Source organism: Poecilia mexicana, unplaced genomic scaffold (genome assembly GCF_051168715.1).
Source record: "Poecilia mexicana isolate PSO_F unplaced genomic scaffold, ASM5116871v1 scaffold_20, whole genome shotgun sequence".
In the NCBI taxonomy this organism is placed as follows: Eukaryota; Metazoa; Chordata; class Actinopteri; order Cyprinodontiformes; family Poeciliidae; genus Poecilia; species Poecilia mexicana.
Window position 1 is genome coordinate 19,299,188 of NW_028263389.1, and position 25,922 is coordinate 19,325,109.

At 38.8% G+C, this 25,922-nt stretch overlaps 1 protein-coding gene across 1 annotated transcript in view; it reads left to right on the forward strand.

The window, feature by feature from the left end:
• LOC106932145 (A-type potassium channel modulatory protein DPP6-like) overlaps positions 1-25,748 on the forward strand; it is a 111,547-nt gene extending 85,799 nt beyond the window's left edge. Inside the window, exons 9-26 of the mRNA XM_088001435.1 lie at positions 7,834-7,988; positions 8,062-8,159; positions 10,143-10,266; positions 10,355-10,393; positions 10,665-10,772; positions 13,446-13,537; positions 14,158-14,205; positions 14,285-14,403; positions 16,680-16,751; positions 19,077-19,184; positions 19,421-19,490; positions 19,566-19,760; positions 20,054-20,108; positions 21,360-21,459; positions 22,284-22,342; positions 22,423-22,495; positions 22,575-22,648; positions 23,559-25,748. Of these exons, the coding sequence (XP_087857561.1) occupies positions 7,834-7,988; positions 8,062-8,159; positions 10,143-10,266; positions 10,355-10,393; positions 10,665-10,772; positions 13,446-13,537; positions 14,158-14,205; positions 14,285-14,403; positions 16,680-16,751; positions 19,077-19,184; positions 19,421-19,490; positions 19,566-19,760; positions 20,054-20,108; positions 21,360-21,459; positions 22,284-22,342; positions 22,423-22,495; positions 22,575-22,648; positions 23,559-23,708 (1,739 nt within the window). The 3' untranslated portion in view covers positions 23,709-25,748. The remainder of the gene's footprint in view (positions 1-7,833; positions 7,989-8,061; positions 8,160-10,142; positions 10,267-10,354; positions 10,394-10,664; positions 10,773-13,445; positions 13,538-14,157; positions 14,206-14,284; positions 14,404-16,679; positions 16,752-19,076; positions 19,185-19,420; positions 19,491-19,565; positions 19,761-20,053; positions 20,109-21,359; positions 21,460-22,283; positions 22,343-22,422; positions 22,496-22,574; positions 22,649-23,558) is intronic.
• The last annotated feature ends 174 nt before the right edge of the window (positions 25,749-25,922 follow it).

The window sequence follows — 25,922 nt, forward strand, 5'->3', positions numbered from 1 at the left end:
GCCGATGTGTGTGTCGGTTGTCAGTGTAACTCACTGATCGAAGCTCTCCTGCCTGTTTCTACTTTTAAACTGGAACGGGGAACTGTGTTGGCATTCAGCTGATAGATTTCTTTCTGATATACTCGGAGCATTAACTGCCGCAGCAACAGAGCATCTGTGGATCTGCAGCCCGATAGAAATACATGGTGCCATAATTCACGTTTCTGCTTCTCGGTAACATAAATGGAGGTTTCTCGTTGGAATCTCTGCTGATTCAGGTGACAATGCATCAAATCCCAACTGAGTATCCAGAAAAGGCATGCAAAGCTTTGTTTATTCATAACTGTCCACCTGCAGTGTAAAAACCCAGGTCCATCCTCCAGGTTTTTGTTTTTTCTTCCTTCCTTGACATTTAAACATTAATCAAAGCGATACAGCAACATCTAACCTCGTGACTCCTATTTATGGACCGCTGAAAGCCCAGTAATTTACACTCATCATTTATTGATGGATGAAGCTTTGACTCGGAGATAAAACACATCTTCAACTTCAATACAGTCTGGTAAATGTGAATGGTATTAGAAATGTCTGTGAAATAATATACAGGTAAATGTGAGCAAAATGTTAAATACTGAATTTTGTGGGGAATAAATTAGGCACATTTCAGGCTCAAATTTAACTTTAAAGTGGATGATACTTCCAGCTCAGATTTAAAAATGTTTGGTTTGAGGAATATATCTTCTGATCTGTTACGCTGTGAAAATGTCATAGAAATTACTGTGAACTGTGGAAACTTATTATAACAGAATAATTAGTTTGAATTCAAGCATTACAACCACAGCGGGAATCTTCATCTGACAAATAAGAGTTTGCTCTAAGGATTGGAACCATGATTTCACGAAGAAAACATTTCATGACATTAAATCTGTGTTTGCAGTTTGTGTGTTGTGACAGTTTTGGTCCTAATTTACAGCAGCTAGACAGAAAACTGACAGCGAGAGAAGAAAGGAAGACAGTAAATGTCCTAACGTCTAATGCATAGCTCATTCTACACATCGATCAGATGATCTAGACCAAGTAATTAACTGTCAATGATTTGGGTTCAGTTGTAGTTGGTTCCAAATTTAGACCTTAAAAGGATCCATGATTAGTCGTAACAATAGACTTTGAGAAATACTTATTTTAGATGCAGAAACAATGCAGTAATAATGCTGTAAGTTATTTAGTTTTTATAAATTTTAATAAAATATTGTCACAGGAACGTCACCATGCTGTTCGGACTGAAATACGTTCTGGGTAAATGATGTCTAATGGTCCAACTGCCTGGCTCCATCTAGCCAAAACAGTAATAAGCAACCTCTTTAAGCCTTTTTAATTTGAACTGGAGCGCGCAGTAGTGCCATCAGTACTACTGCCACAGAGTTCCTTTAGCATTTAAAGAGCTTCCAGTGTCAATCTGATGTTTCTCCCAGCGTTTTTCGCTTCGACGGCAGCAGGGTTTAGGCGCTTTGTGGATAAAAACTGTCAGCACGGCTTTTATTTTTACCTGGTTAAGGTATCTGTTAGAGCCTTTCTCAGTTCTGCTCGTACAAATGGGTCAGTCTTCTGGAGAGAAATGTTGAAAGCACGAATGTTGGTTCTTCGGAAGTTGTGTTCAGCTCTGCCTCTCTCCACTGCACTCTGCTTTTTTTTCATGTGGAAAATTATCCAGATTCACCTCACTGTTTTTTGTTTTTGTTTTTAAATTACAGCCAACATTGACACAGTGTGGCATTATCTAAAATTACACCAGTCAAATGCTACATGATAAACAACTACTCAGGTAAAGTTAGCCTTCCCGTGTTTATTTTTGTAGATTCAAGAAGAAAATAGATCTTTAACTTTTTGTAATTTTAGAGTTAATTAAAACCCAGAAATGTTTGGTTTCCTTCCTGTTGCTTAACATTTTCCTGCTACATTTTTTTCTTTCACTCAACTTTCCATGAGCATGCAATAAGATTTTCACAATATCCTAACTTTCTGACACACTGAATTTTGAGTTTTCATCAGAACTTCTAGAAGGGAGTTGAAATATTTCACTCTGAGTAATAAATCTATGTAATATACGCTGCAAAAACACTAAGTCTCACCAAGTACTTTGGTCTAGTTTCTAGTGGAAATATCGTAATAAACTTGTATAAGACAAAACTAGCTTACAAGTAACTTCTCAGCAAGATATGGGAGCTTGTTTTAAGTAAATAATTTCTTAATATTTTAAAAAATGTACTTGTTTCACTGGCAGATTATTTCACCAAAAACATGGGGAAAATATCTTGTTATAAGTGAAATATTAAGAAATTATTAATTAAAACAACCTATTTTTTCTTGATCAAAGGTTATTTGTAAGCTATGCTGGTCTTGTTTCAAGTGTACTAAGATATTTGCAGTAAAAACTCAACCAAAACTGCTTGGGAAGATTTTGTGTTTTTGAAGTGTATGAGTTTTGCTTTCTCAGATGAGTGACCAAAACTATTGGACTTTTTCACAGATGAGGTAAATTATGTGTGCGGAAGCCAAACACTCCTCACCAGAGGCTGATGCTAACAACTGGGTTTATTTCTTTACCGTTGTAAATAAAGTGTAAGTCCCTTTTTTCATTCCTGTTAGAGAAAAATCCTGTCTCAAAAACTGTATCTGTAAGCCTGTAAAAAGATTTGGCTTTGGCCCAGTGGTGATGCAAGTGTCTGCAGGGGGAAGCTTATAAGCTGAGCCAGTCTCTGTGATGTTTACAATGACCAGTGAGACTGCAAGGCACAACATTTTCCATGCTAATGACTCAGCCTCTCCTCTGGCCAAGGTCAAGCTGAGGCTCGGTCTGGCTGTCGCTCGGTGGCAGATTGGGTGCAGAGGGGGCGAAAGGCTGCCAAATAATCTCCCAGGCTCCGATCTTGGTTTGGCTGTTCTGCTTTAATCCACGAATTCGTGTGTTTGAAGTGAGTTGGGAGAGAAAATTAAAAGCAAAATTAAAGGCGCGAGGACACATTGAGGAGTAGCAGCAGCAGCAGCAGCAGCTGTGTTACAGTCCAAAACACCTCAGGTGTCCTGTCATCTGTCGGCTGTCTGATTACTGAGGCGGCAGCCGTCCTGACACATCCTGCAGTGCAGCGCGGCCACAGGAAACAGCTGTTTATTGGGCTCTGTCGTTCCCAGATAAAAACCCACTGTTGCTTTGATTCGGCTCGTTCTTGCCTCATAGATGTTTGGCGTGATGGCTGTTTGCGTCGAGAGGCTCGTTCTCTGGGCTGCTTCTGTTTATCGCTCTGTTTGTGTCGGAGCCTGCAGGGCATAAAGTAACTGCATAATCAACACTTGTTTACTGAGGAGGGAAAGATTAACAAAGGGGGAATGGAAATGTGGATTTTTTTTTCTGTTTCAGGGGGACGTCTCATGGATAGGCGCCAGGCTGTTTGGTGTTTTGTAATTATCAAAGGAATTCAGGTGGAAATGTTTGTTTTGACCAAAATCTGAAATATTTTTGCTTTGGAAACGTTGGCAAGGAGAAGGTTTACAGATTCATGAACGATACAGATATGAATAACATCTGTCCGTCCGTCCATTTCACCAGCCATCCATCGTTCCTAGCCACTCTTCAAAATGGGAAAGACATGAAAACATTTCCATTGAACTAATGGTAACAAAAATGCTAATAGAGGTAAAAACAGTAGAAAACAGTAACATCTTGGGGTTGCTAAGTTTCCATAGCAACCATCTGATGCTCCACATGCCAGGTGTTTGTTTACATTTCTTTCCTACCATGGCAAATGTAAACGTGCAGTGTTTGGTCAGTTCAGTTGAGACTTTAACTGGAACCAAATGCTTTCCTCAGATGACACTGATATATATCTTATAGATAATAAAGAAAATGCAGCAGGTGGGTTTGAATAAGTGGGAAAACACCTCATGTCCACTGTAAGGCATGGTGGTGGATCTGTGATGCTGTGGGCCTGTCTTTATAAAACGACTGTATTGATAAATCTGGTTTCTCAGTTTGCTGTTTCTCTTCCGGTTGCCTTGGGCATCTAAAACTCATTCAAACATCTTAAAATAAAATAAAATGTTACTTTTCATATCATTTAAAAACAGCTTTGGTTTTTATTTAAAACATTTTAATACGAATAACATCTGTAAGACGGCAAATGCTTGCGCACATTCCCATAGTGTGTGAAGTTCAATTACGCGTTATGTTGAGATGACTCTGCAGACAGTGATCTTTCTCTGACATGCCCTCTAATTAATTTGCACATCATTAAGGCGGCTTGAAGCTGCAGCTCTGCTGTCATTCCTCTGAGCTAAATTACGTTTCAGTATCAATCTACATCATTTGTCAGATGTCTGACGGCAGGATTAATATAAAAATCCAGAACAAAACGAAGCTGCGGTTAGATTACTAAAATAATGGTATTAATATTTCTGTGCTGCACTGCTGCCCTCTGTTGGTCACATTCACGACTGTGGTTAACGTTTTAACTTTTTCCCCATTAAACATGTGACTAGATATGTTCAGGGCAAACTTTTGCACAAGTTGTTGAAAATATGATCCGAACCCGACCCGAAACGTTTGATTTTCCTGATCTCATCAGCTCATTCTACCAAGTCTGTCACCTTGCACTCATTATTTCCCACCGGCCACTCGACTCATTGTATCTCATGCATTAATAATGCGCTCCGCTCGCTGCATAATGTAGTCTGCACGGCGAGCCGGAGAGCGAGTAAAGAGGAGATGAGCTCACCTTGGTGATCGTCTCAATGAGGCGGCTGTGGAAAAAAAAAAGGAGACAACCCCATTACTTAGGAGGGAAAATGAGAGTTAGCTCATTAAAAGTGTTTCTCCCACTGCTGCCTTCGTCTCCTCTCACAAATCAGGATGCTTTGAGAAAGGTAGCTGTGTTCTCCTTGACTAGCTAAGGTGACTGGGCGCCAGCCAGACGAGTAAATTTGCCAGCCTGCTGCCTCCAGTCCACATGAAGGACCTTTTAAAGCTGCCGCCGGTGGAGACAGCCATGCGGCTGGGAAATGTATAGATATATATTTGCAAATGTACTTTAGCTTTGGTTGGTGCTTCGCTGCTCTGTCCGTTTCAGATCCTGCTGCGCTACGCCTGCAGGGGGCTTTGCTCTCCAGCTGCCGGCCTTCTTCCTTCACTTCACACCTCCACAAGGACGGCGGGTTTTTTAATTAGCTTTACAGCGTCCACTGGGAGGATGTTTTATACTTTGTATACAGTGCCCTTCAACCATTTCTGTACCTCCTGAACTTTTCCTCAATTTATATTAAAAAACACATTTACACGTATTTTATTTGAGAGAGCAACACAAAGTGGTGAGTAATTGTGAAGTGGAAGGAAAATGTTTCAGAAATGCAGATTTAGACAAGAGTAAAACTTTTACTTTGCAGATTAAAGGTTTTACTCTGCAAGCCTTAATAAAATCCAGTTAATGAGGCTTTGACTGTTTAATTCAGGGCTGTCCAAAGTGCAGCCTCGGGGCCATTTGTGGCCCTCAGACTGATTTTATGCAGGTTCCTACTGCAATTCAAAAATGATACAAATTTGGCCCAAAAATCCAGATGGAGACTTTTAATTTGTAATCATGATAAAAATTGATACCAGCATAATTTTCTTACAGAGGAAAATGTAAAAGTATTCATCTTTGTGTAACCAATGTTTTAATAAAAGTTAAATCCAGAGACTGTAGACTGGAAAAAAAAAAACAACTTTCTGCAGCCAAATCAGCTTTTTTTTCTTTATTAAACTTGGCTAAACATAGCGAGAATTTTGAAACAAAGTGACCCAAATCCTGTTAATATTGTTGCCAAAAAAAACGTTTAAATTGATCTCGGATTTTTTTTTTTTTTTAGAAAAAACAAGGACATTTATTGGAAAAAATTTCAAAGTTTTTAGAAACTTCCTGAGAATAACCACACAACTTCAAAGTTTTTGGCAGAAATGTACTCCTTTATTCCCCATCTACAGTAGCCCTAATACACTGTCATAAAAATCACTTTCAAGTTTTGGATCTACAATAAATATCAGGCTACTTTATTTGCTTGATTTTTACTTTTGTGTCTACAATCATGGCCCACTTGGCAAAAAGTTTGGACACCCCTGGTTTAACTTAAAAACGGGGTTGAAAAGCTCTATCTTCCTGGTTTTAGTGTGATTGTAATTACTTCAGCACCAAATGCATTGATAAAATAAAACAGTCGGATTGTTGTCAAAAAAGTTTCCTCGTCCTACTTTTATTTGCATAATTAGTTAAAATGAGTCACCGTCTGTGCGTGTTTTCAGCTCAACTCTGCTGCGATTTCCGGTCAGTCCAGTGAACAGGAGCTCTTCTTTCCACAGCGACCAACAAGCCAAAACAACTATCAGTCCAGTTGTTGCGCCAGCAGAGAAATAACCGCTGGGTTCATTTCGAGGAACGCAGCCGAGTTGTGTTTCAGTCAGCAGGGACTGTGGAGATTAAAATCCGCTGTGATTTATGATCTCAGCCATCGGTGCTGTTTGTGCTGCAGTGTGTAGGTTTCACAGAGACAAACTAAGATTAAATGGATGATGACAGTCAGGGAAATGGTAACATAAAAAATTGTGGTCGAACTTTGTGTTTGTTGTCAACTTGCAGCAGATAAACCAGATAGAGGGAGTTCTGTAATTTTTAATTTTCCTGCCCAGAACTCGAACTAAATATGCATTTAATACAATTTAGTTGCAACAAAACAGTTTCTATGACGACTGCTCACATCTTTGGACTTATTTAACCACTCACTAATACATTTATTGCCCTCAATAATATAATATAATCTACTGACTTTTTACAAAGTTCCCTCATCTACTTTATAAATGTTCAGCTCTTCTTTATAATATTCTCTAAAATTAACAGGAAAAATCAGTGGTCAGTTCTTAAAATAGTTGAAAGACAATTTCACCAAAATACTAGTAATAAAATGTACAAAGTAACTTTTTAGCAAGATATCGAGGCTTGTTTTGAGTTAATTATTACTTAATATTGGTGAAAAAGTACTTGTTCCATTTTCAGATTATTTAACTTAAAACAAGTTATTTTCCTATGTTTTAAGTTAATTTATCTGCCAACAGCACACATACGTTTTTATCAATATTAAGTAATTATTAACTCAAAACAAGCCTGAAAATTTGCTCTTAAGCTAGTTTATCTCTTTTCAAGTGTACTAAGATATTTGCACTAGAACCTAAACCAAAATACTTGGTAAGATTTTGTGTTTTTGCAGTGTAGGTGTTGTAATACTTCACAATCTCATCGAGAGAGAAAATTCAGACATCAAATTAAAGTGGCACAAGAGTGGCGCCTTGAGGAACTCCATGCATGATCTTTGCTTGCTTCTATTTCTAATTGTCAAATTACACAGTGGGATCCAAATGGATTCAAGAATCAGTTAATTTTGAACTGATCCACCATATTGGTTATACTTAGTCAAGATCGACTCAAAAAGCCGATTTTAGCAGCCAGCCACCCTGAGAAAATCAGTGTAAGACCAGAAGTAGCCTGGATAAAGTTCAGTCCATCTTGAGTTTGTTTAAATGTAAACTTATCCAGGCTAAAGTGTGATCAGACCCCTAAGATTGGACATTAATGCCAAAACTTTACTTTATGTAACCCATTTTCTACACCTTGTAAGGTTGTACACCTGGATCGGACTCCAGTCCTGTTCTCAAAAAACTCTCAATTTAAACCCAATAAATAAAGGGTTCTTCTGCTAGTAATGATTACACCCAGTTTGAAATGTCGTTCTATGTCATCTTGATTGGTTTCCTTCCTCTTCTTCTTCTTCTTCTTCCAGAGGAGATCTTCCACTCGCACATCGCCCACTGGTGGTCTCCTGATGGAGCCAGGTTAGCCTACGCTACCATCAATGACACTCTAGTGCCAAAGATGGAGCTGCCAATGTTCACCGGATCACCCTACCCTATGGGGAAGGAATATCCATACCCAAAGGTACTGACTCCTACTACAACACTGTTGTGACAGAGTTTACAGAATCAGAACGAGATGCTTTCATCCTGCTCAGGCTGGGGAGGAGAACCCGGTCATAACGCTGTACGTTGTGAACCTTAACGGCCCTCTACACACCATCGAGATGAGACGACCTGACGATCCCAGGATCGGGTGAGACAAATGCAGCTTTTTGCTGCATCTGTAAATATTATCATTTCAAACTTGGAGAATATAACCAGCAGGAATTGACTTGGCAAGCCCAACGTAGTCCTTTCTCCTTTTGCTTTTGAATCCAGAATAATTTTTCATCAGATGTGCGTCATCCGCCTCAAAATGGACGTTCTTAACTTGTTTTTTAGGCGTCCGCCTGGTGTGGCGTTCACGGTTAAACCAGTTACAGCAAGCTGCTCGGTCTCTAATGCTGCAAATGCATTTCCAGCCTCACAGCCGGTCAGAAAGCAGGTTAAAAAACTTTGTCTAACAAAGTTACTGGAGAACTGATTTGATTGTTTCTTTTAGCTCCAGCGGTAAAACGCCTCAAGTATAAAAGTTTCAGTCGGAGGGTATTTTTTCAGGCCAAATCCATTAAGGTTCACATTTGTACTGTCTGGGCCATTTGTATCGATCCGTGGTTCCTGTGATGGTTTGACCTATAGAAACAGAGTTAAACCTGTTTTTCTTGAACAATTACAGCATGAAAAAATATAAGAACAGCCCTGAAAATGTTTTTAGCCTTTCTGCCATGACGGGTCATTAATAATTTAGACTGGGAGCAGTTGCTGTAAACCAGTTTTTACTTTTATAAAGGTAGAACTATAATTGCCCAGAAAGTTACTTAACAGCCATTAAGCATCTTGTATTTGTGGTTAATGCTGCTAAAAGCAGAGAGTATATCTTCTCTCAGAATGAGATCTCTCAGATCAGGGTGTCAAAGTCATTTTCGTTTTGGATCAAATTAAGATCATAAAAGCTCTTAAAGGGCCGGTTGTGCCAGAATGTATTGATAAAACTTGATCACAAACTGTTAAAATATCAATGAATTCTTAAAATTAAATATTCATCTTTTCAGTCCCTCCAGGATTTCTTTTGTGATGTTTGTGGCACTAATTTAGAAATATTTGTGCTTATTTATGATGGTGAATGTGACTTTTTATTACTCTCTGTATAATAATCTTACATCAGTTAAAGCTGAGGCAGCTGTTTTAGTACAAGTAAGAACGTTTTTGAGAAAAACTTACAATAAACTCCCAAGTATGTAAAAGTTTGGGGATTTGTTGACTTTGTGTGAATTTCCATAATTCACAAGAAACCGGAGGGATTGATCTAATTTGGCAGTAAACAGATATAAACTGCATTGATTTGATTGATAAGATAATATTTAAGCACACTTAGTGTTTAGTCTAGAATCTACAGGGCCACATAAAATGCTGAGGTGGGCCAGATTTGGCCCACAGGCCTCGAGTTTGACACGTGTAGCAGATGCTTTTCTTAACTCTGGGATTTCCAAACTTCAACAGGATAAAACAGAGAAAATGTTTATCTCACTTTTTCGCAGCCTGATTGAACGTCTGTTTCTTACATTTGTGTAAGAAGTTAAGTATTTTAAATTAGCCTTAAGATGATCTCAATAAAACAATAACATTGTTTATCTCAATAGTTTTTGGGACAATTTATCGTTATTTTCACAGGCCTACATGTAGTTTATTAAAAACTAACCTCTGACGGCAAACAACAACTTCCAATTCAAAAAAATTTAATATTTCAACTTTTTTAAGTTAAATTTGTTCTGAAAGTTTTTATGTTATTACTTTAAACAAGTTTCTTTGCCTCAAATTGTCAGGTAAAATAAAAAAACACAAAAAGCTTCACATGAATGTCCTTATTTGAGCCCATTTATGTAAAAAGAAAATGTTCTGCTGCTGTTGAGCTGAATGTCTGTCCTCCTTTTAATTTAATGTGCACCTAAATCTTAATAAAGGTAATATTTGTTATGCATTCTCCATGTGCTTCTCTATTATATCTTTCTGTGTGATTTTTGTAATGTAATTTAGTTTTGCCATCATCTGCAGTCAGCTAATGGACGGTTCCAGTGCTTTTATCCACTCATGGTTTATTCAAGCTGCACAGCGTGAAGCTGTTAACTGTGTTTTTCAGTGAGTACTACGTGACAATGGTGAAGTGGGCCACCACAACCAAGCTGGCCATTAACTGGCTGAACCGAGCCCAGAACATCTCCATGCTGACGCTGTGTGAGGCCACGACGGGAGTCTGCACAAAGGTACGGTCCGGCGTGCGCCTCACAAGAGCTGTTTGTGCCTGAGGCGGTTTCCGTGCGTCGACTGAAAACTGGCAATCTGTTCTTCCAGAAACACGAAGATGAAAGCGAAGGCTGGCTCTACAGGCAGGTGAGGATGTTCAACACATTTCTAACTCGCGTTTGGGGCTTTTGATGAACATCTTCAGGGATTCATTTCTCAAACTGATGGTTTAATTTGGTAAATTAAAGTTTCTTGCTTTGTTTTCTCACATTTTCTGCCTGATTACAGACTGATTTAAGCAGCATCGTTTTTTTTGTTTCACTGTTAATTGGGTCATTGTTCTTTTTTAAGTTTTTAGCTGTCATTTGATTGCGGTTTTCTCACTAACAGAAGTGGAAAATGTTTCCTTTCTCTTCAGAACGAGGTGCCTCTGTTTTCTAAAGACAGCTTGAAGCTCTTCTTCACGCGCGCCATTCCCCAAGGAGGCCGGGGGAAGTTCTTCCACATCTCCATGTCCGTCTCCCAGGTCAGAGGTCATAAACTTTGGACTAGAAACTAGACAAAAATACTTGGTAAGATTTTGTCTTTTTGCAGTGCACAAGAGTTTAACTAAAAGGAGTCCAGAAATGTGCAGGTGTTGGTTATTATTAGTTCTGTCAATTAATTGAAAAATGTAATCAGATTAATCACACGCTGGCGCTTTGACTAATCACGATTAATCTCTATGTAAGCTTTAAATAAAAATATGTGTGCAGTTGTGGGCAAACCCCTCCTCCACCTGAACGCCAACCAGTTAAAATGGAACCAATTATCAGATTTTCTTTCTTTTTTTTGTAGCAAAAAGCAGGTGATGCATTCTGCAGCTAAGGGAAACTTACTCCACTACACGCACACAAATAGTAGCAAACCTGTTCAGGAACAACAAACAAAAAAGACAGATTAATGTACTTTTTTAGTTTCTGATGCCGCCCTGGGTAACCGCCCAAAAACCGTCACTTTTGCACGTTTTCAAAAAATATTGTATTGTCTCAATTACCAAACATGTCTGAAAAGTTTTTCAGATTTTATTTTCAGGAAGGTTTAACGCTTTGAGTCCTAAGTTTCAAATCTCTGCCTGAGTATTTTTGTTTATTTTAATTGTACAAAGTTCTGTTAATGTCCCGTGAGTAAATATTTTCACCCATTTATCCATAACAACCCGAACTTTCAATATCTAGCAGTTATTTTTGCAATTTACCGTCTATTAAGAGTGCTTCTCAGATGAGAGAAATTACCTTAATTACCCGACACTGGCTGGAAAGCGAATCGTCTTGCCTTTCAGAAACCACTGGAATTTTTCAGAGCGCACAAATTACGGCATCGCCAACACGTTCGATCTAGAAGGGTTAGAGGAAGCCATTTTGTTTTAAACACTAATTTAGAAACTCTCCATTCACTCATTTCATGGAACTGGTGCGACGAGGCGACAGTCAGCTGTCCTCCAGCTGAGCGACAGACGTAACTTATGCGTGTGAAATTTTAAGCTCATGCATGTAGAAATGCAGCACAATTAAGTTGATGTTGTGGAAAACTTTGCTGCAGTTTGTCGCATCCTGGGTGTCGAGTCCCTGTGAATTAGGTAGCCCTCTGCATCAGAGAGGCTTTCAGGTTAAAATAGGTAGTTTGATCTGCATTATGTAACTTTAACCCGTTAAAATTTTCAGATTAATTGCTTGCTAGTTATTAGTCTTTCTAAATAGGAGTGAGGAACTTTGTGGTTGTTTCTGCAGTGTGCCTCTGTGTGCCTCGCCTCTCACTTAATGACTTTTGGAGTTGGGCACTTGCCCCTGCGACCCTGCAGGGAAAAGCTGCTACAGCCACAGGATGGATAGCGCAGCTTCTTTCCTAATATCATTGAAAAAAAGGTTAGAATCAGACCTTGAACTGGCTGTAAACCAGTCCTCTTTCCTTCTTCCTCCATCACCAGCTACATTTTTCAACATATAACGCATTAAACCGCTGAACACTTTAAGGATGCTCAGATTTATATCTGCAGCACGGTGCAACGTGCAGTAACTGCTGCCAGCAGGTAGATGAATGTGCTTCAGGCTTTCAGCTCCAATAGACAAACAGCAGCTGTGCACCTCCTAAATGAGCAATAAAGTAAAGTGTGAAAGTTGCTCTGCTTTAGACGCTGACTGCCCGTGTGGCCGGTGGCTACGCTCAGGGCTGTGTCTGTGAAGGGAACGCAGATATATGGCCACCTGACACTCTCGGCAATCTGAAAAATCAGCTGGTAGAAGGAATCAGTCTAAATATAAAGTTACTCTTCCCATTTATTGCTCACATTTCAACTGAAAACTGATTTTACTGGTGGTATAAAGATTGCCTCCATTATATAGAACACTCTTATGTAACTAACTTTAACATGATTTTTATGTGAAGGACAAACACAAAGTTATGCATATTTTTGAGGTGGAAACATTATTTTTCTAAAAAGATTAAAATCTGAAAAAACTGTTGAAATCAATGTTTTTTTCAAAAGCTATAATTTCATCTCAGCTGCTCTGTGAAGGTTTTAAAAGAAAGATATTAGAGGTTTCATGTAAACAAATCAGACATGAAAATGTTCTAGTCAAATGAGATCAAAACTAAAAGTGGCAAAACTCTCAAGTCACCATGATTATCTACATTAAAGCACAACTCTTAAAATGACCACACTATACTCCAGTAAGATGGTATTTATAAACACATTCTCATCAGTTTGCCAAAATGTTTAAAATTAAATGGACTTATAACATCTTATTAGAACCTAAAGTATTTTTTGTCATGCGGTCTGAGAACCACTGTGTGGTAAGATGAAAAGCTAAACTGCATAAATTCTTGAGATCCTCCCTAAAAAACACTCATAGCTCACTATTTTAATAGCTTAAATACTAAATATACCTGAATATTCATTAATACACACAGTGGAAACCATCTTAGCACTACAGAGGCTCTAAGAGAAACATTATGCAGATTAATTACACAGACGGATGTTTTCAAGCCTTAATTTCTGTTAATTATGCTGGTTTTTCATTAAACTTACTAGATTATTACATCAGGAAATAAAGAACACGTTTTAATACAGAAGTGTCGTCAATAATAAAAGGTATGCAGCCTTTGCTGGTATTGAAATCTTTCCTTTTTAAGAGTTTTTTTTCCTTCTGTGTTCCTGCAGCCCAACACCAGCACCGACACGCTGCAGTCCATCACGTCTGGAGACTGGGACGTCACTCAGGTTCTGGCCTACAATGAGGAAAACCAACTCATGCAAGTTTCTTTTTCTGCTTCTGTTTTAAAAAGTAACCATTTCAAGATTAATAAGGCTATTTTGTTCCTCATATGCAAATGTCTAGAGTTTGTTTAGAACCTCAGTATGGTTGTTTTTAGTGCAGAATATGCACATTTCTACATTGTCTGACCATTTCTTTAGTAAGTAAAATGAAGTAAAATGTTTGAGATTTCCTGCCAGTCCATCCAATCATTAATCTGATTTAACTCTGATCCCTCTTTGTTAATTTTACTCCCACATGAGGACTTTTCTTGCAAGTTAATAAATAAAGCAGTTGCGATTTCTTGTGCAAATGTGCCAATAAACGCTCAGAAAAACAACTAACCTCAAGACTCGACATGAAAATAAATGTTTGTAAAATGAAAAAGCAGCTTTTCCCTCTGAGGGTGAAGTTGTGCTCCACTTCTTTTCTCAAAACGACGGCCCCTCCCCTCTTATTCCCACTATTTTTCATTTATGAAGCATCTATTTCAGTGAGCAGCTGGGTTCCAGGTGGTTTTCTTCTCAGCTCACACATGTAAACCGTGAACGCTGCTGAAAAGTTCAGAGCCGAACTCAACAGCAGTGCATTACTTCTTCTATCCCTCTGATAACTCAGATACTTCCTGAGTACTGAAGACGGACCAAAGCGAAGACATCTGTACAGGTAAAGGTCGCTCTGAAGAAAAACTGTTACAATCTGTTGAAAATGCTGAACATGAAAGGTTTGGGTTTTGTCTGCGCAGCGCCGACACGTTTGGATCGTTTAACCGGCGCTGCCTGTCGTGCGCCTTGGCCGACAGCTGCGGCTACATCAGCGGCTCCTTCAGCCACAACATGAGCTACTTCCTGCTCAACTGCCAAGGTACAAAACACCCAGAGTGTGTCCAGATTCAGGGTTCTTGATCCACTTTATTAGTTGTTTCTGTGACTTTGTTTATATTTTTTAAAACGGTCACCATTTTGTGAGTTTATGAGACAGATAATCTGTGAAAAACATCGATCTCCTCCGCCTCCTCCTTGAGCTATTACAGCTGTCTGAAGAAATGCACCGCTCCTGGTCAAAAACAACCAATCAGAGCCAAGACGAGGGTCTTAGCGCTGTCAATCAGCTGTGTGTATGTGGTGCTCAATGTGCTAATGGCGGAGAAACGACTTACCATTACAGGAAACAGTTTATTTGCAAACTAGCTTTAGCATGAGGTGCTAAATCTTCCTGTATTATACAGGAAGGGAAAAGGGGGTGAGCATGAGAGTGATTGACAGCACTAAGTCCCTCCTACTGTTTCTGATTGGTTATTTATGATTGAGTAGTGTATTTCTGCAGTTTGTACTGTGATTTATTCACAGACTATCCGTCTTATGTTATACAATCACGACATAATGATAAATTTAATACATAAACAATATATATTTTTATAAAAGTTACATACTGTAGCTTTAATTCCAACACTTTGGTTTCCATCTGCATGTGAGGTCAAAAATCTACATGTTTTCTAAAGAGTGGTGAAAGTTCTGAGACGTCCAACTTCTTTAAACCGTTCATGACGAGGCGGCAGCAGCAGAGGATGATGATGTGGAAATCTTTGATCTCCTTCTGCTGTGTCAGACATGAACATGCCCAAAGATAAAAAACCATCCAGAGATCAGAGAAATGTCTGGATGTCGAAGTGCCTTTGTCGTAGGGAAAAAGGTTTGAAGACAGTAGCTTCAATATTTAATCACCCACGCAGCGCTTTAGTGACAATCAGCTCTGAATCTGAATTTAAGAGCAGACACAAAATGACCATAATGACATCAAAGCCCGCTCTGCTGACCTGCTCTGCAGTCTCAGCTTGTACTTCATGGATTTTTAATCCACTTCACTTCCTCCCAGCCTGCCTGTGATCACATTTGGGGAGGTTTTGATATCATCATCATGAGAGGAAGGCATGAAAAGATGATTTACAGCGGATGCTGCCGCAATGTTTCTGTGTTCTCAATCTGCTAAGTGCATCGATCACTCGGTTTGCTGCTGCTCCTCCCTCTGCGTCTGCAGTTTCAGGGCTTTGTTTCTGTTTGTGGCCCAGATACAGAAAAGCTGCTCCAGCTACTGCACTAAATAAATCAAATAAGCAAAGATTTGTCTGGAGCACAGAAATCCTGGCATAGATTCTTCTCTTATTGTCTACAGGGGCCAGCAAAAGCCTATAACCCTTGAAATGTTTCACATTTTATGTTGTCAATCACAAATATTAGTGTTTTATGCTACATTCCCCTTTTTCTTACTCTTATATATCTAAGATTTATTTTTAAAGAAGTACTAGTTCCACTGGCAGATTATTTAACTTACACCTAGATCTTTTTAATCAATATTAAGGAATTATTTATTTAAAAAAGCTCCTATATTTTGCTGAAAAGTTACTTGTGAGTTAGTTTTGTCTTAATTCAAGTAGATTAAGATATTTGGACAAGAAACTAGACAAAAATACTGAGTAAGATTTTGTGTTTTACAGTGTTTGGTAAAATCGCTGCACATAATGACAATTTACCAAATAATAGTTTGGAGTTATGCAATTACCATGCTTTGGCTATCCTTATTTAAATACTTAAAAAATGGTCTATGGCGTGAAGAAGTTTATTAAATCATAAACTCCAGGTTATTTGTTTTGTGTCAAATCAGCAGATTGAATCGTTTTCATTGAAATTATGTTTTGAGATGGAAATTTTTTGTTGTTGTTGATTTTAAAAAAACTGCAGTTTGTTTGTAATTAATCCATCTCAGAAAGAAATTAAAAATATTTTATTGAGGATTTTTTCCATACACTGAAAAATGAAACCAGGTGATCCAACTTAAAAAAAAGAGTTGTTACAAGCAATCAAATGAAGTTTATCCAAGTAAATATATTAAGTTTAAGTTTTCATGTTAAATAAATGTAACTAAATTAACTCATTTTGATTACATGTAACAAATGACCTCAGTTTATTTAATTGAGTTAACTGTTGAAGCTTTATCGCAGCCCCAGTTTGTCATAAAATACATTGGCATATGTGGCTGATTCAAATCAGAAAAATTCAGGGGGTGTTGATGCTTTTTGCAGGACTCTGTAAGGTAAAATTCAGAAATTCTGAGGCTGTAACTCTTTTAATTTGTGTTTCCAGGTCCGGATATTCCATTTGTGGCCGTGTACAAAACCCAGAGAGACGCTGAAAGTGAGACGCATGATAGAGAAAGTGAGTACACCCTGCAGGTGCTATTACTAAATTGGATTATGTTCCCGACACTGAGAGTGTTAAAATCACCTTGACAGCAGGGGGTCTTCAGTGCAGAATGACCACCTGAGTCACTGTTTGTCTGCAAGCCAAGCCAGAAATGATGTTGGTAATCACATTATTCCCGCTCATTACATTATGACCAGCCGCAACAGCAATATCAGCATACTGTAATGTGATTTTTTGCCTTTAAGTAATAACATCAGCTCTACTGTATTACATTAAAAAGTGTATAGGTTGCTGTAAATCACATCAGTAGCTAATGTTTGTGATTAACCTGATTAGGAATGTCAAACACTCAAACAGTGCACAGGTTTGAGGTCTGAGGAAAAGCTGTAGCTGATGTCACATGATGCATCTACAAATATGCTCTATGAAGAAATTAAACTTATTTAATATATTTTTCTTCTTTAGTTAGCAATGATCATCTTACCATTACAGTTCAATCATCTTTATTTAGTATTTAAGCGCCCCCAAGTGGCCAAATAATTGATGAATGAATGTAACTTCAATTGTTGGGGTGTCTGCAGCATAGCGTGAGATTAACCAACAGGGTTATTGCTGCAGTATTTGAGGAGTAGTTGCGTCAGTTTTGCAGTGTAACACCTATTTATGCTTCTACAAAATGCTTCTGTGAGTTGCAACTGAAGTTTATGCTAAAAAGAATCTGTAGCGGTCTGGTTTGTCTAAAGACAATTGATGCTATTGGCCCTTTGCACGTGACGTCACGCTCTCAGAACTCCGCCCACTCTGTTGTGACGGACGTCAAAACAACCAATGCTCTCCTTTAAAGCTAGTCAAAAAACACATCTGTTTGTAGCCTAATATAGCTTCTATTCAGTTGATTTGACTTTAAAAATGGTTATAGGTCGCTGCGCGGTTGTCTGTATAAACAGACAAGGATAGAAACCAAGCTTGTCATTTTATTTATTTATTTTTTAACTTTTAATGAGGAAAGATACGGAGGTGATGAATAGCAGCCGTCAGTCATAATCACTGTCAGCCCTCAGTGTAATTGCGGATTAGCAGCAAGGTAAGAAAACTATCATTCATTTACTTTATAAGTATGATTAGAAAGATATTAAATATATGGAGAAGGTGCGTCTAACCATTAGTAACCATGGAGACAGTGCCGTTCTGTCATGTAGCCTAGCATGTATGGAAAAAAACTGGTTAGCATCTCATCTTCTGTACGTTTTTAATGCCGCTCCGGTTTAAGAGGAAACGCTGTTTATGACATGGATACATAAATCATGTGGTGTGAATTCAGGCAAAGTCAATAATTTAATCAAGACGTCAAGAGGGGGGAAGAGGTTCGGGTCGGTTTCTAAGCTAGCTGTTTCCAACTGTTGTAAATACTGCCGACTGTGAGCCCCAACCAGGTGTGTTACGTTCACAGACAAATTAGCTGAACTCGAACAAGTAGAAACCATGAATAAACTGGAAAAAACAACGTTAGAAAATAATTTCAGTCTCTACCTTCCCTCATTTCCAACGTCCATCATGGCGCCTCCAATGATTTAGTGACGTATTTGCAAAGGGTCAATAGTGATTTCTACCTGAGGTAGTTATCTTAATGAGTGTCTTTGTTCTATATTGAAACACAATTACAATTAGCACTGGGAGACGGCAGAAGAGCTCAATTTGTCACAGATTATAGTTTCATAGATCAGTTATCAACAAATGTAAAATAAATAAAAAAAATCTCAAATTGACACACTGCAGCTTTAAGCCGTTTACTATAAATTCTGACCTGATTCTAGAGCTGAGAGATAAAATACTTTATCTTGAGGAGGAGATGGTCAAGAAAAGCCTTCATGACCTACAGAAACGAGGTCAAATGAATTCATCTACATGTAGGTGCGGTCCCTCTCCCGCTTTACTGGGCCTGTCCTTCCAGCAGCTCAGGACCGTTTATCTGACTCCGTAAGCAGGAGCAGCTGTGGCAGCCGCTGAGTTGATTTCCCTCCTGGAAGTCGCTTGTTTCTGGACATTCGAGGATGAACCAATTCCAACATGTGATGTTCGCCCGTTTGACCTCGCCTGCCGTGGCAGTTGTGCTCCATGAATAAAAGCAGCTGATTCCCTGTGTGTTTCAAAGAAATGAAGCTAGCTGTAAAAGCAAATCAAGGTCATGTTTTCAGCAGGTGACAGGTGTTTTACCTCTTCTTTTCCTTCTTGACTTTTGTTGGGAGATCTTGGACAGATGCCGTAACCAGAAAGGTTGTATCGTCTGTGTACAACATTGGATTGTGTTTCATCCCTCTGATCGTTCGCTGTGTGCAGGTATTTCAGAGGTTTCTAAACTGGAGAGCAATGAGAACCTCCGGCTGACTCTGGACACCATGCAGATGCCCACAGTGGAGTACAGGGAGATCAACATGGACGACTACAGTATGTCAGAGTCACAGATACGTTCCACTGCATCAGTATAGGCAGCTTGACTAAAGAGTGAAATGTAAAATAAACTGGAAAAATTATGGATGGAAGTAGAGTTGGAAGGTGGTTTGAAAGGGGAGCTGGAAGGAGGGTTGTAAACATTTATTTACATGGGTGCCAATAAATGTTGGTGCTGTATATTTGTAACTTACTTTAAGCTTTATAAACAGTTGTGTTCCTCTGGATTTCAGTTTTGTCTCTAAAGATCCTGAAACCTGCCGGCTTCATGGATACGTCACACTATCCGCTCCTCCTGCTTGTGTATGTATCTGTGAAAAAATAAAATAAAATAAAATACTCCTGTTATCATCAGCTGATATTCACTCTTTGGTGCAGTGACGGGACGCCTGGTGGCCAGACGGTGTCGGAGCGGTTTGTGTTGGACTGGGCCACGGTTCTGGTGAGCAGCTTCGGCGCCATCGTGGTGCGTTGCGACGGGCGGGGCAGCGGCTTCCAGGGCACCAACGTCCTGCACCGGATCCATAAGAAGCTGGGCGTGTTCGAGGAGCAGGATCAGAAGGACGCTCTCGAGTACGAGCCCCTTCTCACAGTTACTGGGCCGGATTCAGAACCTGCTGCATTTTACCTGAGCAAAGAAAAAAAAATTATATTCTAGTTTAATTGGACTGAACTGAGATGTTGCTTTGCATACCTCGTTAGGAAATGGTAAAATATGTTGTTTCATGGTGGAGTTTTTTTCCTGTTTATCTTTGATGCATCAATGCAGCAAAATTTAAAGTATAAATGCAAATGTATACGTCAATTTAAGGTTTTATTTACAGACTTTTATTGCACACCATATTAATAGTGACTTTTTCCCTCAGTTTCATTCTGAAAGAGCCGTATGTGGACCAGTCCAGAGTCGGCGCCTTCGGACAGGTGAGACGAGCCTCGCTCCGTTCTGCTCCTGAACGCATCTTGAACTTTTGTTGGATTTCTGGTTTTGTAAATTGAGCTGTGATTTTTGCAGAACTGGACCAAAATAAAACAACAGTGTCTTTATCCATCCAAGTGCAAAAACTAGATTAAAACTTAATCTGGTTCAGATTTTAAGGTTTTTTGTTTGACATTGTTGAATAGGAAAAACAATTTCAAACTGAAAGCAGCCTGTTGCCTTTGAACTAAGCTTTTTGTCTGTTTGCTGCCTTACATATTTTACCATCAGATGTGGATTTCAAGTGTTGACTTTGTGAAATAAGTTTAAGGCTATTCATTGACACATTTAAAAAAAAGGCTCAGTTTGTTGATTTTTGTGTGAATTTCCACAATCATAATAAAACGGAAGAATTGACTGATGTAATTTGGCAGTAAACGGATAAAACCACTTTAATTTGATTAATATAGTAATGCTTAAGCACTCAACTGTTATCTTGATTGACCTATTTTGTAATTTTTTGCTATAAGTTGCTAATTTAAAAGTATTTGTAAGGAATTTTTCAGTATTTGCGTTGTATGATGGTAAATGTGACTTTTTATTACTCGCAAGTAATTGATCACAGACTACAAGTGGAGAAGTAAAACATACTGCCACCTGCAGGTGGGAGTTGCCAATGTTTTTGATAATTTTTCTGGAAAATTTTCAGTAAACACAATTACGCATTGGTTAATAAAATGCTGCGATTTGTTGATGTTTGTGTGAATTTCCATAATTGTAGTAAAACTGGAAGTGTTGCTTAATTAGATGTAGTAGTAAACAGATGAACCCCTTTGATTTTTTAATTTTACTTTATAAGCACACAACCGTTATCTTGAAGGTTTGTATTTATGCATAAGTCTAGAGGGCCACATAAAAAGCCTCGGCGGGCCGGATTTGGCCCCTGGGCCTTGTGTTTGACACCTCTTGGTTGATGTGATTCCATTCGTAAAAGTTCCAACTTGAGAGAAAAGAAGAAATAATTTGATTGTTCAGAGAAGTGTTGTTGAAGTTGATTGGAAAAAACCCTTCGGGGTGATGCTTTCACCAGCCAGCTAATCCTGCGCCGTGGTAGACTTTGCTGCTTAAGCACATATTGGTGCTCAGAACCAAACAGACTGCGGCGCCTAAAACCCAGAATTCACTTCAGCGTCGCCTCGGCTCTTGTATTTGCTGCTCTTGCCGCATTGTGTGTGATAACAGTCGTCGTTCCTCAGGTGTACGGCGGCTACGTGACCAGCCTGTTGCTCAGCGGCGAGGAGTCTCCAATAAAATGCGGCGCTGTCCTCTCACCCATCACCGACTTTGAATTATACGGTAAGCCCTCCGTTCTTTTCGTTTTTATCTGTGCTCTGAAATGCAAAATGTTTCCGTCTCGGCTGCACGTGTCGAAGTAGCTCGGCGGGGCCACCGGAGCCGAGCCGGAGCCGTCAGGATGTTCTGGAAGGTGAAATAAAGACAGATAGCATCTCTAGCACCTTTACCCCCTTCCTGGGAATCTGGAGCGGGTGTGTTGGAGCAGCTGCACTCAGAACCCAATCATACACCGCCTCACCTCATCCATCTGAGGAATATAAGGTGTGAGGGGTAGAATGAGATGTGTATCAGGAGAGCGATGGTTGTTTCAGCTGCAGAAATATAGAAATACAGTCGAGAAACTGAAAATTAGGGAGAAGCTGGGCCATTTTTCTCACTTTGAATTGGTGCAACAAAGGAAAAGGAGGTTTACACAAATGCACGTCATCAATTTTATGCTTTTTTGTATTTGAACTGTTCAATGGATGACTGGAGTTAATTTAAAAAACAAAAAAACGGGCTGGCAGTTTTATATTATTTCCAAATAGAACCAGCACTTTTTTAACAGTATTCAAGAATTATTGACTCTTATGGCTCTTATATCTAACTGAAAAGTTACGTGTAAGCTGGTTTTGTCGTATTTTATGTGTGCTAAGATTTTTGCAGTAGAAACTAGACCAAAATACTTGGTCAGACTTTGTGTTTATAGTCCAGGATAAAGTTTTTTGTTGCCCCCATTAAGCAGTCATTGCAAATCTAGACCACTTTTCTTTGCATGGTTCAAACTCACCTTAGAAGCCCAAAAGTGTTTGGTTTTATTTTACATTTCTCATGCTTTTTTCCAGCCTCTGCTTTTTCTGAAAGATATCTGGGTCTGCCTAAACCGGACCCCAGAGCGTACACGGTAGGACTTCATTTCACGGCTTCTCCTGTTTTCTGTGGTTCTCACTAAAAGCATCAACTTCATCCTGTTTCTGGTCTTAGATGGCAAATCTAGCCCACCGAGCGTCTCGGTTCATGGATAAGAAGTTCCTCATCGTTCACCCGACAGCTGATGGTACAACTGCAGGTCAAAGTTCTCCTTTTTAATATGTTATAAAGAAACATCAATGACATTTTTGCCTCTGTGTCCTCAGAAAAAGTTCACTTCCAACACACAGCGAAATTCATTTCCCAGCTCATTAGTGAAAAGGCCAACTACACCTTGCAGGTATGTCGTTTCATTTCTAATTTGGTTAAATCTGTCAGCCTTTGGGAGGTTTCTGATCCCTGCAAATGGACCCCATGTCTTTTATTCAGAGCTGTAGAGGAATAATTATCAGGGCTCACAGACATCTGGGCTTTTACACCAGATTTTTTTCCAGTTCCAATAAAAACTCTAACAAAAATACTAGTTGACTCTTGATTTCACTTTTCAACTCTGAAAAAAGAGGGATGCCAACCAGAGTCATTTCCCTTTGGGTGAGAAAACTCATTATGGAAAAAATTCTAATGCAGAAGTTATAATTCATTTTAAAAATAGTCTGAACTATACACTTTCTATTCTTGCTCCCCTTGAACAGTTTGTAAGCTTAAAAGCAGCATGTTGTATATATAAATTTTTTTAGTGTCTAATTGGCAAATTAAAATCAGACAAATATCTGAAGAACCTCCACAAGGACCAATTATTGGTTCTCTTTTGATCAACTTGTGCCCAAACTTTTGTTTTTTGAGACTCAACAGATTTACTTTCCTCCTGGTTTTTCCACCAAATGTTGATTTCTGAACTCTTAAATCATTAGTTTTGTTGTTTCTAAATGAATATAAACTTTTCTTTGTATTATTTGAGGTCTGAAAGCGCTGCGTGTTTTATTTTGACTGTTTCTAATTTTTTGCAAATAAATACTAAATTTTTGCTTGAAATGTCAGACATGTTGTCAGTAGTTCATAGAATAAAAGAATAATGTTCATTTTACTTATAAAAAGTAAGCTGTGCTCCTTTTCAAGCAGAAAAGTAGTAAACTAATTATTTTGTTCTGGTTTTTCAGCTTGTCCTCTTGTTTTTTTTAAACCTGTTTGAAACAAACATTCAGCTGACGTTGACGTTTCAAGCCAACCTGTTTTCGCTCTGCTCCTGTCAGATCTACCCAGACGAGGGCCACTTCATCCACAGCGACGCAACACGGCAGCACCTGAGTCAGTCCCTGGTGAATTTCTTCGAGGAGTGCTTCAGGCTACCAGAAAGCCTGTTTGAGGAGGATTTGGAAGAGGAGGTTGAAGACGAGGGTTAGATTTTCTTCGACAGGCTGCCGTTCCTCTTTTCTCATTCACTCCATTTGGTCCGACATTCCCTCCGTGTTGTATCCGTGCCCGAGAGCGACCAAGTTGTCCATTATGCAACCCTCATCCTCCGTGTGTTTCGGTTGAACTCGTTGTCTACCACGCCGTCCAGCAGACGACGGATCCGTCCTCCCCTGTTCATCCGGTGGATTTCCAAAGGCCTGGTGACCTACAGGAAGTCCAGAAACAGTCTCCTTTACAGCAGGATGGACGTCTTTAAAAGCAACGGAGAGAAAGCTTCAGCCTGCACACTGACTTTCAGGCTGTGAGGAGAAGAAACGTTATAGCACACGACCTACATGGGCTTGTACATAAATGAAATTCAGAACCCTGGCGCCGATCGGCAGAGTTCGTAAGGGGCGTCTGGAACTGCGTGGATACAGGGAACGTTACTATTTTTAAAGTTGTGATGGACTTTTCATGGACTGTGGTTGTCTCTGTTGTTAACGGTCTGTAAAATAGCACACAAATGCTCATCTTTTATTTGCCTCCACAACGTTTTGGGTCCGTTTCTGTTTCAGTCGTGCTGGGACGAGTTTTACGGGGAAAGAAATAAGCCATTTTGTTTAGGTTGTACATTTGACATTGTTCCGTTTTGGTTTCCTCCAACAAAAGCATTTTCTTGATTTATTCACGGTGCCTTACTTTATCAGAAAACATGAAGATAAATTTATCTAATACAAAAAAGCCAAGATAGTGGTTCAGACCTTCAACACGTTGCCACAGTATCTTACTTCAGTAAGTGATTTAATCGTTTTTAAGCCTGGAAAGCATGCATTAGACAAACATAGAAACCTCCCAGCAAGGGTATAAACATATAAATTATTATAAAAAGATCTTTTTTCATCTAGAGTTCACTTAGTTACCTTGTGTTTTTAGAAAAAGTAGCTTATTTCTTTATGAAAATATTTACTTTACCCCCTTCTTACATGAAACCACGCTAAGGATAAATACTCCTGATCGTATCTGGGTTGTTTTTAGCTTTGCTTGCTTTCCAACAACTACTTTTTAAAAACTGACATTTTTGCCCACTAGTTTTAAAACTGAAAGCAGAGCAAAGCGAAGCTTCTGGATCTTATAGTGTTCAGATTTTTTGCGTGGTGCTTGTTTTACTTTGCACAAAAACTAAATGTCCTTTAATAGCATTTCTAATGCTAAATGTAACATTATTTATTTTAATAGTATTTATAACTTTCTAGCAGTGCGGGTCTTTTTTTTTTTCACATTAGCCATTCAACTTGGCTGACATCTTTATGCTAATCTATGATTATTCTCTAAAATATCCCAATTAAGTTAATTTCAATGCAATTATTTGCATATGACAGAAAAAAAATATTTTTGGGAATGCCAAATGGCTTTTAAAATGAGAAATGTTATTTTTTAATAATTTTGAAAACTGTGAATTGAACGAAGTTTAGGATTATTTTCATTGAACAGTAAACACCAGATTACACATAAATTTCACGTTACGTCTGCAGAATAGGCAAAGTAATCACAGAAATGAATATATCCAGGCACAAGTTTATTTATGTCGTCTTATGTTGCACTCCAGTGCATGTTCCGACGTGCTTTGCTACGTTATCCGTCATTTCTCAGTTCGCCATCGTAAATTTTGACATCCTGAATGTTTTTTTTACAGAACTGCATAAGCTATATTTGCAGTAGTATTGTGATTGAGATCACGGTCTCGTTAGCTTGATGTGTAAATGTTCTAATATCATTTTATTCTGAGAAGAAAAACAATGTTACCTGAGTGTTATTAGTGCATAACATACTTTGGACGTTACATTCGGTTGTTCATTTTTGTTCCGTCTTTGAATTGAGCTGGAAGTGACTTTATAAATGGCCAATGGAAACAAACTTTCTTTCTACACATGGAGGACTTTTTCCAAGATGTTCCACTTTGTTATCCAAAGCATACAGGGATGTCATTGGCAGATTGTGGCATGAAAGTAAGTGTTAGAATAAAAAAGTAGATATTTTATCAGTCATTAATGTTTTTATCTTTCCTCTTCACAGCAGTTTCCACAACAACACATACAAAACTACTTTTTGCTTGAGTAGAAATATGCTGAAATGGTGCTAGTCTTACTAAATTTTGAGGATTAAGTTAATTTCAATGCAATTATTTGCATATGGTCAACATACGGCTGTGTCAGTAAAAC